The sequence below is a fragment of the Triticum aestivum genome, chromosome 1B, assembly GCF_018294505.1.
Source record: "Triticum aestivum cultivar Chinese Spring chromosome 1B, IWGSC CS RefSeq v2.1, whole genome shotgun sequence".
Lineage (NCBI taxonomy): Eukaryota > Viridiplantae > Streptophyta > Magnoliopsida > Poales > Poaceae > Triticum > Triticum aestivum.
In genome coordinates this window covers 687,078,945-687,093,814 of record NC_057795.1, presented here as the reverse complement: position 1 = coordinate 687,093,814, position 14,870 = coordinate 687,078,945, and the positions used below count along the sequence as shown (strand labels likewise).

At 41.3% G+C, this 14,870-nt stretch overlaps 1 protein-coding gene across 2 annotated transcripts; it reads right to left on the bottom strand.

The window, feature by feature from the left end:
- Positions 1 to 4,675: 4,675 nt before the first annotated feature.
- LOC123149373 (putative disease resistance protein At3g14460) lies at positions 4,676 to 12,808 on the bottom strand. 2 transcript variants are annotated; one of them, XM_044569017.1, is made up of 6 exons: positions 12,596 to 12,808; positions 11,921 to 12,469; positions 10,248 to 11,384; positions 8,609 to 8,683; positions 5,434 to 8,073; positions 4,676 to 5,113 (listed from the first exon to the last, which is right to left on the bottom strand). In XM_044569017.1, the coding sequence occupies exons 2-6, from the start codon at positions 12,218 to 12,220 to the stop codon at positions 5,099 to 5,101; spliced, it is 4,167 nt and encodes a 1,388-aa protein (XP_044424952.1). In that variant the 5' UTR covers positions 12,221 to 12,469; positions 12,596 to 12,808; the 3' UTR covers positions 4,676 to 5,098. The 2 variants fall into 2 exon arrangements, with proteins under 2 accessions (XP_044424952.1, XP_044424959.1); XM_044569024.1 differs by lacking the exon at positions 8,609 to 8,683.
- Between the last annotated feature and the right edge of the window lie 2,062 nt (positions 12,809 to 14,870).

The following is a 14,870-nucleotide window of genomic DNA, read 5'->3' as shown; positions in this document are numbered from 1 at the left end:
GGCAATTTGTAGGAAAACAAATGAATATGACAAGATGTAAATGATACATATGTCCATTTTCAATTGATACAAAGTAGAAACAAATCTGTATGACATGATGTAAATGATTCATCAAACACATGTTTGTTACTTTTGGAACATAAAGTACTCTTCCTCCATATCAAAGTAGTGGTCAGTGAAATGGAAGCAAGCGACCTCCTTCTTGTTTCTTCAACATGGGTTGTAAATGCTTCATATATCATATATTTTTTTCAGTTCAAACATGCTTTTATTCAGTACAATATGCTAAAATCATCTTTCATCATCAAAACAATTTTTCCATCTCTATTCCCCCTGAATCAGAGCTTATTAGCTTGAATGGACTTCCCCTGTTCACGTGGGTCAGGTGGGACGCGGCGTGTAGTCGATGCTGCCTTGCAACACGGTCTCTGTTGCAATGTTCTATCACAAGTGAGGGACGCGCGTCGCTTTGGTGCACATGGATCCTACGGCTGGGATGCACCTGATTGGACGGCTTAACTTTGTAACAAATCAATCAACCGGCTGATTTATAGTTTGCCTGCCTATATACATGGAGGGAACTTGATCAGAAGCCACGTTTGGTTTCGTGAAAGAAGCACTTGTTGACATGATGAAACCGCCCGTTTTACAGAGCTAGCGTATACATGTGTGTTTCTCCTGTGCGTACTGAGGCTTCTTATTTTTACGAAAAAACTAGGGAGTGTCTATTTATCAGACGTATGTTTTTCCATTTGGTTCAGGTCGTTTTTTTTTCTGTCCAATCAGTTTTTGACACATGTACTTGTAATTTCAGTCCAATCTCAGGCTTAAAAACGTCTGTTTTCATTCCAGTTTCAGGTTGAATTCTAACTCGACCTTTAAGCGATTGTTTGCACTCAGCCTGTCCCTAACAGGCCGCTTGAACTGAACACTAAACTCTACTCTGAAGGATATTGTGGAACTGAAGAAAATGACACCTATCACTGAAAAAACTGAAAATAGATTACTGAAAATGATAGCAAAGTCGATACATATACACCGCAAGTAGACTTCAAGTTCCAGCGATGTTCAATGCACATGCAATTCCCTTTGTAATTCGCTACAGCCTACAGGCCAGGACGCAAAAGGGGAAAAGGCATGCCGCTGATCCTTTTGGCCACAATATTCATAACCATCATAAAAAAAAACTGCTGCAGCGACCAGGCAAAAGAACATGGCTGAAGAGTAAAACAAGATACACAAGAGAGGAAATAACAAAGAAATAGAAGTAGACAAATACTTGCTGAAGACAAGCTTTATAAGCATTTTTTGCCTGACCTGAGAGACTAAAGAAATGATGAAACATAGTGCAAAACTGAAGAAGAAGACTAATAAAGAACTGAGAGAGACTGACGACAAGAATGAAGACAGTGGGAAGACACTTAAGACTGAATGACACAACTGACAGGAAAACTAAGAACTGCTGCGGTTGTAAAAGCTATGAATGAGAATGAGAAATACGATTAAGAGATTGAAAATGAGAAAGTCTGAAAGACAGAATGAATGTGAGACCCAGGACTTATGAAAGGCACAACACTCAAAGAAAAACTAACTCTAGAAAATAACTAGCCCAATGACAGAGTTAGTAAAGACTAAGGACTGATAGAACATGAACTGAAGACATAAGAAAATAGAGTGAAATAGAGAATGGGCAAAGGAAATGAGAATGAGCAACAAGACTGAGAAAATGAAAACATAAGTCAGGAAGGGAAAATGAAAAACTGAATAACTTAAGAACTAATGAATGCCGATAAAATAGTAAATGCTTTAGAATCTGAAAAAGAACAATGACAAGCCACAAAAATACTGAAAATCTTATATGCTGAAGACTTAGGAATGGGGAAGGGCACTCAATGACTGAAGCTATAGACAAAACTGATGAACAAAGACACATAACACTAAAACTACTGACCAAACTGACGAAAATGAAACCTACATTGAAACTAACTAGAAATTAAAGCTCATTGACTATCTATTAATGCAAAATGACAACCAACAAAAATGGCACATTAATGAAAACAGTGGACTAAGAAAAAGACCGAGAAGAACACTGAAACAAGACTTAACTGATAAACTAAATGATACATGACTGTAATAACTGACAGCTGAACTACAAACAACAATTCTAAGATACAATACGAGACTGAATAATGAACAGTAGTGAATACTGATATACAACTAAATTCTCGAGACTGATAGACAAAATACTGAATGATGCAATCGCAAATTATGAATGGTAACTAACAAAACATGAACACTAATAACTGAAAAAAAGACTGGTGAAGAAAATAACAGAAATGGATATTGAAGGGAAAACAATGAAGTGATGAGCGAATGACAAGACAGAAAAATGAACAAAAGAATTGAAGAACTGGTTGACCAATGAATTACTGAATACGATTCCTATTCCTCTCGCCGCCTCGATATGGGGCTGAAGACAACCAGCACAGAAGAGTAAAAAAGGAGATTGAATACCGAGAAATGACAAAATGCAAGGAAAATTTAGTGAAGACTTCACCATCCTTTATAGATGACAAGGTGGAGAATAATAAGGCAGATCAATGAAGAATGACAAGAAAATGGAGAAATGATAAAAATAAAATAGCAAGCTTATAGAATGACAAACATGACTAAAGAAAATAAAGGGGGTGAGACTGAAGAAGGGTGAGAATGTGGATTCGGTAACAACCAGGCCTTTTTTTGAGCCACTTAACTAGGACACTCCTGATTATATACTGAAAACTAAAGGAAAAAGAGTGAACAACGAAAGTAGTTACCAAAAAGGATAGCCAGTTTTAAGTTTTGAGCCTGAAATTTAAAAGGTAGACACTTAAGTAGGACACTACAAAGTAATTTGTAAGAAGCCAGCTGCTCATCTAAGAATAAGCAAAGAGAGAAAATGATTGATAACAACATAAGAGACTAGAACAAGAGACCGAGGGAGAATGTGCAAAAGATAGTAAGGTGAAGAATATGAACAAAACCCACTAGGCCGTGGAAACGTACACCTCGCCTCCAGCAGCTTGCTGATATTCCTACACCGACTATCCATAATCCCATCACCTCGCCTCTAGTGCATAAATTACATACATAATTCCGTGCTCGTGCAACAATGGCAATCTTCCTACCAAAGATTAGCATATGAGAATGGGTCAGAGCTCAACTAACTAGGACCCAAAGAAAATTAAGAAACTTGACCACCTCAAGCAATCTGGTTGACACTAATTACTGAAAAAAAATCAGTGGGATTGCCACTTTTACATAAGTATCAATGAACTCACAGAAAACAAATGCTTGTATGAATTGGTTAAGGAGAATGTGGATGTTTAACAAAATGCTAGAGACCAAAAATAGATGGGACGCATTAGACTCCAACTTAAGCTATATAAAGCTCCAACTAAACCTTATGAGTTTCTTTGAAAAGTTGTAAGCAACAAAACTGACATGCATACTCGCTGTACAAGCTTAATGACCGAGAAACAGGGACTTGCGTGACAAAAAAGCTTGGGAAAGATATAGAGAGACAATTATTTTTTGTATAAACCATGGCAATTTTAAGTGCATGTATCATGACAATTTTAGTTTATGATCCATGGCAAGTCTAGTTTCTTAATTCCCCGTTTTATAATATGTCAAAATTTTACTTTTAAATGTAGAAGAAAATAGCTGAAACATATCATGGCAATTTCAGTGTAAACATCATGGCAATTCATGTGCAATAGACATGGCAACTTTTAACCAAAAAAAATTCGTCGAAATATATTGATATGAGATCTAGTTTCGAAGATCTCGTCGTGAGGGATTTAATGTTGAAAACAGATCTTCAATCGGATTTTTCATTTAAGAGATAAAACGTTTAAAAACTGAAAATTGAAAAAAAATCCAATATGCATGCATGCGGTGATGTGGCGCGGTCTTTGTGTTATAGGGCGTGTGGACGTTGTCCTATTTTTATATGAAAAAAAAGGAGTGCACAAAAACCGAAAAGCAAAGCAGAAAGAAAACAGCATCGAAGTGTACAAAAGCTCGATATTAGCATGATTTCTCGCGGGAAAAAACAAAAACACACACGAGCATGATTGGCGTTGACCATCTCTCTTTTTCTTCTTTCAAGAGTAGTATGCATTTTTCTTCTATTTTTCTAGGGGATTTTGCTCTAGTATATATAAAAAGGAAGAGTTCGCGCTGGCCGGCAGTGGGCTGGGCCTGTATCATCAAATCGAATTCCCCAAATCACGTGCACGCGCAACACAACGCCTGCGAGTCGGCTGGAATCAAACTTCCCCGCCCTTGACTTCCTCCCCCCTTCCTCCAAGCGCTAGGACGGTCGGATTCTTTCACCTCCGGTCCACCGCCATCCTCTAGCCGTAGCGCCACCATGGGGCTCGATCGAGCAGAGGATCAGGTCGGCGTGTGGCAACCTCCGTCCTCCGGAGATGACGTGGGAGACAGAGGTCACCGGCGACGCGTGGGCACCGCGCGGCGGGGCACGAGGAGACGCCACCGGACGAACACTGGGTAAGACGACGCATTGCCACTGTCATATGTTTCAGGCTTTCTTCAGCATGGTTAGCTGCTTGTTAATAGACTAGAGTAGCAACAGTACCAGTAGAGTAGTTTCCTGACAGACAAGACAAACTAGCAACGGACTTCAAGTGTTTAGGCATTCTCAACAAGCAAGTACAGTACGTATCACGCTCACCAGGACCTAATGCATACAAGTTCTACAATCATCAATCTCTCTGGTTACACATATTACAAAACTAGTGCAGTCATCGAAGCAGGAAACTAAACTATGCAAACTAAGCACAAAGCACAAAGAACAAAGTTCGACACTCTGTAGAACAGAACACTAGCTAGTAGAGGTAATGACCTGCAGCCTCAGAGTTCCATGCTGCAACTCTGCAAACAAGTTTCCCATCGCCACAGCTCGTGATTCCCTTAGCTCCTGCGTGGTCCTCCTTCAAGTACATCGTCAATTTGAATCATCCAGAACAAAATCTTGCTGGTTGATTCAGGCCCTTCATTTTGCAGCCTGGGTGTGCAGTATATGCATTGTCTAGAAGAAAATGCACTGCGAAATGAATGGTGAAAATTCTTTGATTAGATTTGATTCTAGTTGCTATGAATGATAAGTGCAGATTTTGTACACACAAGGAAGATGTTTTGTTCAGATCAAGAAAAAAATGTTCCAGGTATAGCGCACGGTTATTGTGTCCATCTTTACATTGGTAGCCGTACACTGTCACTAGGCACTAGACGTACACTAGAAATTAGACAACTCGTATTTCTGGTATATTGTTATATTTTGCAAAACAAGGTGCTTTTTAAACAAAACGAAAATTGCAAAAGCAAAGTATACTTAGAAATGCAAGACTGAAGGAGGACCCATACCTTCTTTTCTATGTGCGCCAGCTTCATCTTGTTCTCCTCTAATTCACACCATTCCTTTAGTCCCGGGCACCTCTCTATTGTTAGGTTAGTGAGTTGATGTATTCCCTCGGGAAAAGACTTGATACCATCACATCCATGCAGATAAAGTCTCTTTAGAGAGGTGGGCAGAGCAAATTCCCTTTGTTGGTTGTCAGCCAGCTTCATCTTTCCCTCCTCTGTTTCAGCAACCACGTGCTCTAATGCATAGCAGTGCATAAGTACTATTTCCTGGAGGCTGGTGAGTTGTTGTATGCTTGCCGGCAAAGACCTCAAGCCTTCATTGTTATGTATCCAAAGTTTCTTGAGAAAGGTCAATTCGCCTAGCCAATGTGGCACTGCAGATATGCTTTTGCAGAAGCCCAGTTCTAGCGATTCAAGCTTTGTGAGTTGCCTCATGTTCTCGTTCAACTCCTTTATACCATTGCTATTAAATATAGTCAGATTCTTTAGAGATGGGAGCTCAACCAACCATATTGGCAGTTCTTCCATGTGTTCGTCTTCTAGGCATAGTTTCTCCAAAGAGGATAGTAGTTGGATGATATCTGGTGAGCCGGTTAGATCGCTACAATTGGCAATAGACAAATAAGGGAGTCCAGAGAAGTGTCGAAGCAACCTCCACTCATGCAGAGGCACCTTGCAGTCTCTAACTGACAACATAGTAGTTACTGGAGAAGAGGAGGAAGCACTGGTGTGTGACACAATGCACACATCCCATGATGATAACACATTATCACTGCATCTTATCTCCCATTCTTTAGCTTTAGGCAGAGGCCCTTTCATCTTCATCATGGGGCAGCCATCTATTTGCACGCTTGTTAACATATTCTCCTCACCGGTGGAGTATGACGTGTCCCACTCTTCCAGATTTGCCATATCTTTGAGAACCAGTGAGTCCAGGTTTGGTAGTTGGCCCACTACCCAGCCTGGAAAGATGACACTGTTATAACCACATATCTCCAACACCCTCAATGTGCTTGGAGGCACTAGTTTTTTCAGCAACATTTTGTCATCCACAAATCTGTCAACACCTTGAGTCCACTCCAGTTTCAACTCCCGAATGCTTTGCTTTTCCATTAATTTTATAGTATGTGCCTCTCCTGCGGACATCACATTTTCAAGTTCAGTTATCTCCAGCTTAAAAGGATCTGTGGGCTTTAGCAGGACAAGATTGCTGCTAGATCCATCATTACCAGCACGCACCACAAAGTGTGGTAACGATATTGCACTGCTACTGAGTTGAGGTATTTCATCAAGACTGCAACAATCCTCTAAATAAAGAAACTTCAAGCTACCAAATGTACATATACTTTCAGGTATTTTCTTCAAATTTCTGCATCCCGAGAGGTCCAATGTGTGCAGTTTTGTCAGGCTACAAATACTTTCAGGTATTCTCTCGATCAGACAATTTCGAGACAAGCCCAAATGCTCTAGATCTGAAAGATTAATTCTGCATATCTGGTTGATGAGAATGTCCCAGGTTTCTGCAGAGAGAAAAACTGATGCATCTTTCTTCCGATCATCCAAGGACCTCCTTAGTTTAGATAGATTTAAATACCGAAGCTTGGTCGGATCATCTGGCAGCGAACTGAGCTGTGTATCTTGTAAATTCAAATGTTGCAGACTGGTAAGACCGACCAAAGCTTCATGTACACCATCAACCATATAACAACCTGATAAGTCAAGATGGAGCAGATTCTTCAGACTCCCAAATAATCTTGGCAATTTTTTCATAGCTCGCCAACCTGATAAGTTTAAGTACTTGAGTTGACTGAATCCGCCCAAAGATTCAGGGAGCTTTTTGAGTCCACATTCCCTTGAAGATAAGTTCAAATACTCGATTTTTGTGAGGGCACCCAAAAATTCTGCTTCTTTACCACATTCAAGATATGAGTTGTTTGATAAGTTTAAATACTGCAGTTTGGAAAGGCCGCCCAGAACTTCTGGTATATCTCCGATATTTGGGCAGTATGATAAGTTCAAATACTCTAGCTGTGTGAGACTCTCCAAGAACACTGATATTCCTCCCACAGACGAGCAATTTGATAAGTCCAAATGCAACAATTTTTGTAGCCTCCTGAATGATTCTGGCAGTTTTGCAATTCCTGAACAACTTGACAAATCAAGGTACATTAGACTGCCAATTTCTCCAATTGACTCTGGTAGTGCTTTAATTGTAGGAGATCCATGAAGATTCAGGTAAATCAATTTTGAGAGCTTGGTGATACTGTCTGGAATCTTTGCATCTTGGACTTTTGGAGCATTAAGATATCTCAATTGCTTCAGTTCAACAATACAATCTGCCAACGTATATATGGCGCACTCACTTAAGTCCAAGACACGCAAAGACTTGGCAGATGAAAATGCAGCATCATGAAGTTCATATTTGTCACAATCCATAAAACGCAACGCTCTTATCTTGGATAAGTCTGATCCCAATGGCTTGCTACAATCATCTAGCAATGCATAGTGGAAGCGGCTTCCTTCAGCATTATTGACATTGCCAACAAAAATAATTTCATCCTCCATGACAGATCTTGCTAAATCATGCACCAGGTCATGCATGGTCAACAATATAACATCTTCATCATGTAGCTCAAAAGTCTGCAACAAAATCATTCAGCAGTGTTAGACTTTTGGATTTATTTAGATTTAAACAATTTATGACTTCATTCCTCAAATCTAAAAAAACATTTTATGCGTCAACTCCTTTACTAAATACTAAATTTTATTTTTGGCCCCCTGCTATTTCCCAAGTTTAGATTTGGTCTTTAAGATCCAAACTAGACAATTATGAACTTTGAGTCTCAAGCCCATACGAATTTCTTGTCTCAAACATTGCAAGATCATATTTGATGACACGACGGTTCTTTTGCGCCAGTGTTTGCCAGTTAAACATGATTTTACTTAACAAAAAATAACAAAATATGTGAATTCAAGGAAACTAAGGAAGGAAAATAATTATTTGATAAAATTCAGAATAAGAAAAAAATACTGCGAACACTAATGCAACAGAAGGACAAAAAAACAAGAATATTTAGGAAAATGAAAACCTCGCAGTGCCTTGCTTCATCCTCGCCTCTAGGATGATGACCTATGAACGAGAAAGACGAGGAGGTTGCTGTTCATCGTCTCCCACCTCCCTATGTAAGCAGGTAGTAGCTGGCCTCGGCCTCCATGCGAGGTAGCCTGCATCATTAGATCCCGCGGCAGCCTGCATCATTAGATCCCGTGGCAGCAACCACAATTTTTCAGTCTCTCACTAGTACGGAACAACCTATCACATAAGATACATCACCAGCAATTTTGACGAAACCCAGTGGTCATAGCTGACATGGTCCATTAAAGACGGGATATCACTGGTTTCAGAAGATATGCTTATAATTATATGTATGAACTTATTCTTAGTTGTACAGAAACGTGTATTTGTCTATTTGACCATTTTATGTGAAAGGAATTACATCAATGCTTTTATAATGTGAGCTCGCTAGCAGGAATATTATTAATTATTACTTTTGGCTGATGGAAGATGGATAGGGATTGACCGTCTGATGCATGTGTTCATTGGCGGGTTACTCTGTCCATGTGTGTTAGCTCGAGCTACCTCTGTCCCGCGAGTACTGGTGGCTGGCAGAACCGCTAGTAGAATGTACTTTCCCTTCGTTCCATAATGTAAGACGTTTTTTGACACTATTAGTAGTGTCAAAAAAGTCTTACATTATGGGATGGAGGGAGTATCTCCATAACTTAATATAACACGTTTTTGGCACTATAACAATGTCAAAAATTCTTATATTAAGTTGCGGAGGGAGTATGTCTGAAACAGTTCAGTATTTTGCAATGAAAAAAATAGCGCGCTATACAAAATAGTGTCACCCTTTGAAATACGCTATTAGTGTGCTATAACGTGCTATTAGCGGGGCAATTCTCTACACGCTATAGCTTGCTATTAGCGGCGCTATAGCTTGCTATTAGCGGCGCTATAGCTTGCTATTAGCGGCGCTATAGCTTGCTATTAGCGGCGCTATAGCGCGCTATTTTTTACCGTGGTATTTTGTGATGGTATTGTATGGTTTGCATGTATACCAGGGGTGATTCTCCATGATGGTTTCCAAGACTGCATCGGATGGGTGTTTTATTCCTGAATATCTATAACCACTACAGTGAACTGAACTATATTGTTGTACATTTCACGAATAATGTTGTAAAAAGACTGATTCTAAAAGAATAACGAAAAAAGAAAAGGGAGATTAAGTTCTCGCACCAAGTAGTCATGCTAGTCACAGTAAGCCCAATAGCATGTGTAAGTAAGAGACTGTGTTTATGCAAATGCACATCTGGATGCGAACTAAAGACCTCGGGGTGGGCATTTCTTACAACAGGACATTACGATTTTCCCGACGGCCTTAGTACTCCCTCGGATCCATATTATTTGTCGCTGCTTTAGTTCAACTTATACTAGATCCAAGGGAGTACTTACTAATGTGTACTTTTTGTTTAACTAGCATGCTACAGTAAAACCAATAGTTGAATATTGTAGGGATGTGTTGGGTTGCATTTGTGTGTATCAATCATTGAGATATTCTCAAAAAGTTATTTGGAAAAGCTGCACTGTAAGAAATGATTATGTGACGTACTCCAAATCATTCTCAGCAATTTTAGAATTATATTATAGTTTCAATATTTGTCAGCTTGTGTATTATACAACTATACTTAAGTTACCTTACACCAGTTCCAAAAGAACAATGAAAACACGTAAAAGGTATAAATAAACTCACCGATGATGACTTGAAATGGTCAAGAAAAGAAAGGCCCAAAAGCTGACTAATGTATCTCTCACCAAGTTCCCAGGAAGAGAAACCAAGAGAAACCCACTGATGAATAAGATCATCTTTAAGTATCTTGTGGCCTTTTGGAAATATTGCACAATAGGCAAAGCATAGCTTCAGATACGAAGGCAAAACACTATAGCTCAACTTCAGAGATGCAAGCACTTGTGTAGAAGATGTATCTTCCAAAGAAGGTGCAGTCCAAATATTACTATCTCTCACTGATTCCCATTGACCAGATTTCATAGATTGCAGCGTGTGCCCAAGTGATTTAGCTGCTAAAGCCACACCCGCACACTTCATTGCAATGACCTTCCCTATTTCCTCCAATTGTTCTTTGTCACCTCTTGATTCAAATGCACTCTTTTGCTTTATAATAGACCAACACATATCATCAGTCAATGGTGCTAATTTGTATGGTTGGATGGTAGACATTTTCTTCGCAATACCTTCACTTCGTGTGGTTGCTATAACAACCACCTTACTGCTCTCCCCAACTTTTAACATATCTTTCAGTTCTTCCAACTGAAACATGTTGTCTTCCCACATGTCATCTAAAACAATCAGAATTTTCTTGTTGGCAAGGAGCTTTTCAAGGGAATTACGGATCATCTGCTTTCCAGTGTACGCACTCTCTTTATCATTCTCTGATAGTTGTGATATTATAGAGTTTCCAATTTTGATCAAATCAAATGTCTGAGACACGTAAACCCACACTTGAGAGTATTCATTGAACTGGGAACTATTGTAAACCATTTTTGCCAAGGTTGTCTTGCCAAGGCCTCCAATGCCATATATAGGAAGGATTGTGATATCCTTTGTCATGCTCTCAGATAAAGAAGCCAATATTATATCTCTCTCCTCAGTCCTCCCAATGATTTGTGTCTCCAGGGTTGATGATGTTTCCCGTATATCAGTCACCTTTGGCTCATTGGCATTAGTGCAGTCTGTTAACTTGAATTCCTTGTGTTGATCTGTTATGACCTTGAGGTCGTCCCTCATGTTCTTCATCCTATTGGCCATTGTAATGTTGGGGCCAATTGTGAGACAAGGGATCATGAACGCCAAATATTTTTTGAAGGAGAACTGCAAGACAGTTGCTTTGTTAGTAAAATACAAAATCACCAGCACCCAGCAGTTTAGTATAGTAGGATATTACAAAAGCATTCAGCCAACAGAAAAATTTGTTAATACATCAAGAGGCAAATCCTCCTATTTCTAAGAACCTCCGATTGTAACTGCCAAGGTTAAGACCAGTGTCACCTTTAATGATGTGCTGAGAACTGGAGCTAAAACAAAAAGGTATGAAGATGTTTCAGATGCACGGCCCGAACGCTGAGGCCTGTCAAAACCATGTCTAGTTCATCCAAGGTTCCTGTGCCCAAATTATTATTGTGGAGACTGGATAACAGATTACCAAGTGTTGTAAAGATGTGGGCGTGTTTATTAGCTGTGTGCATCCTAGCTATGAAGAGGCAGAGTGTGTGCTCATTGTGTTTGTATCCACTTGATATTTTATTTTGAGTCAATAAAATCCATCATTTGTTGAAAAAGAAGTGTTGATGAAGATGTTGGCCAAGATCAAGCCAAACAATCTACTAGCAGATTCAATAGCTCAGTACCTTGCGCGCAGACGGCTGGGTGATGGCTTGTGTGTCTGCTTCGAACTCATCAATCATGTCAGAGACCTCATACAAGAAGTCCTTGAGCCGCTTCAGCCAAAGACCCGTCAGCTCGTCGGTGATGGACCGCCTCTCCGCGACCTTGAGCACTGCCTCGACAGACTCCAGCGCCATCTTCATCTTCTTGAGGTCCTTGTCCAAATTCATCTGCAGCGCGATCTGACCCCCGATCAGAGAACCAACCTGGTCACCCACCACCTTGAGGATGGCAGCAGCAAGCATGCCGCCGAGCGCCGCCATGGCCGTCGCTGCTCCTGCTCCTGCCTTTCAGATGGGGGACACTTGTTGAAGGTTGTGGGAGCAAGAATGGTGGGGAAGTTGGTGAAGGGCGCGACGGGATCTGACTGAAGCTTGGGTGCCGGGGCGTGGCCAGAGCAGGGGCCACCTCTGGCCGTGGTCCTTGCTCCCCGTGGTGCTCGTCGGCGGCAGCGCGGAGCTGGACGGAGGCACAACGCTCAGCGCGCTGCTTAACGGCGGCGTGGGGGTGCACTGCAGCGAGCGAGAGGAGGCGGCATGTCAGATCGAAGCTGTGCGACAGTGCGAGAGGAGGAGGAGGCGAAAGAAGGAGGGCAGGGGCACTCGTCCCTGAGCAAGCAAGGATCTGGCTTTTGGTACCTGATGTGCTGCTGCTGTCGGGCGGCGGCGGCACGGTGCGGCTGGTCCAGATCCGGGTTGTGGAGCGCCGGCGGCGAGGCGGAGAGGAAGAGCAGCAGGGCGGCCAGGTTGTGGAGCGCCGGCCGGGGAGATGGCAGCCAGCTTCAGCTTCAGCTTGAGAGAGAGCGAGCGAGATCTGAAATTGTGCTACTAGTACTCCATTATTTTGGTTGACTTGACTTGACTAGCTACCAAAGTCTTAACTTATGATTTGCATCCATATAATGGATTGATTATTCATAATACGACCGACACCATGTGCTTTGCCACGTGCCTTCAATAAAATGAAACAAAGACTTCAAACAAAAACAACTAGTAGGAAAACTCGCATATGTTTTATTGCTCCTAGGATAAAATAAAATAAAATAAAATAAAGACTCAAGACTCTGGCATTGTTGATTTGTTCTTGAAGACTCGCATGTTTCACTCCTTCCAAATCCCCCGAGCCACTGACTTTTTTTTGAAACTCCATAACTTTATTCATCAAATGATAGCCAAATCGTTTACAAGGAGATGAAGAATAAAGTCAGGGATGTTTTCCCATACTTCAGACTTTTTAACTCTGATACAATGTTTTGCTAAGGCATCCGCTACTGAGTTCGCCTCTCTACTACAATGAACAAAGGAGATATGAGCAAATTGCATTGTCGTTAGAGAGCACTCAGCTATAATAGGAACTGCAGGTCCCATATATGCATTAGGATCCGAGACTGCCTCCAGCGCCATTGTGCTATCCGATTCAATCACCAGTTTGGTACAGCCCAAGTTTGCAGCTAAATTTAGTCCACACCGAATAGCAATCATCTCTGCTTCTTCTACATTTGGGACATGTGCTAGTAACTGGGAGGCTGCACGCAGGAACTGACCCTGATCATTGCGTGCAATAACTCCACAAGAACCTGAGAGATTCTCCAAAGTAAAGGATGCATCAACATTTATCTTTACCATTCCCACATCCGGTTTCTTCCATACCTGGTCCCCTTTACGAGCAGCATATTTTGGAGTATTAGCCCTGACGAAATTAGTGGCTAGAACCTGTATTGAGATGGCCGTTTGCTCTATCGTTTGGGTAGTTTCCCCCTTCGTATACAGTCTCCTCTGCCACCAGATAAACCACATCGCCACCAAAATGAATTCGGGTGTTGGGATGTTATTTACCTCCGTATGTATCTGGAGCAAAGCATCAAGGTTCATGGAGCCCGACCGGTCTTGCATGATCACTCTGTCAATCTCAGCCGATAACCCCATCTTTTCCCATATTGCATGTGCTCGAGAGCATGTGAACAGGCAATGTTGGATGTCCTCCAATCCACAATCACAGATCGGGCACTGTGGCATTAATGGAATATGCCGGCTAGCCAGCACACCATAGCAAGGTAAAACTCCCTTCAACACTTTCCATCCAAAATGTTTAACTTTCCCTGGTAACCTTAACTTCCACAACTCTTTCCATACCCCATGATCATTTACACTTCCTTGGCTATTCCGGTTAAAGTGTCGTCCAAACTGGTTTTCAAATTCAATGTGATATGCCGATCTCACCGAGAACGTCCCCGACCTTGTATGATGCCAAGCAACAAAGTCCTCCACCACTTCAACGTTAAGATGGATCCGTAAAATTCTGTTTGCATCAACAGGCGAAAACACTTGCCAAATGAGATCCTCATCCCACTGTCCCGTATGAGGATCAATTATCTCCTGAACTTTTGTTAACATGATGCCACCTCTGGGTGTGATCAACTTCCTATTTGCACTTGATGGAATCCAAGGGTCATCCCATAGATTGATGTGTGGCCCAGATCCTACCCGCCAGATGCATCCTCTCTTGAACGTATTTATTCCTTCGACAATGCTTTGCCAAGTAAACGAAGCTCCCTTTTTTGGACCAGCTTTCAATATATCTCCACTTGGATAATATTTTGCGCTCAAAACTCTTGCACACAGGGAATCAGGGTTTTGGAGTAGACGCCAACATTGCTTTGCTAACATAGCAAGATTAAAGCTGTGAAGGTCTCTAAACCCCATACCACCCTTTTTCTTTGGTACACACATTTTCCTCCATGCAAACCAATGCATCTTCCTCTTTTCCTCTCCATCTCCCCACCAGAAGCCCGATATTTCATCGGTAATTGACTTACATATTCCTTTCGGCAGCTTGAAAACAGACATAGCATATGAGGGGATTGATAGTGCTACTGCCCTAATCAGGATCTCCTTGCCCTGAATTGAGAGGATC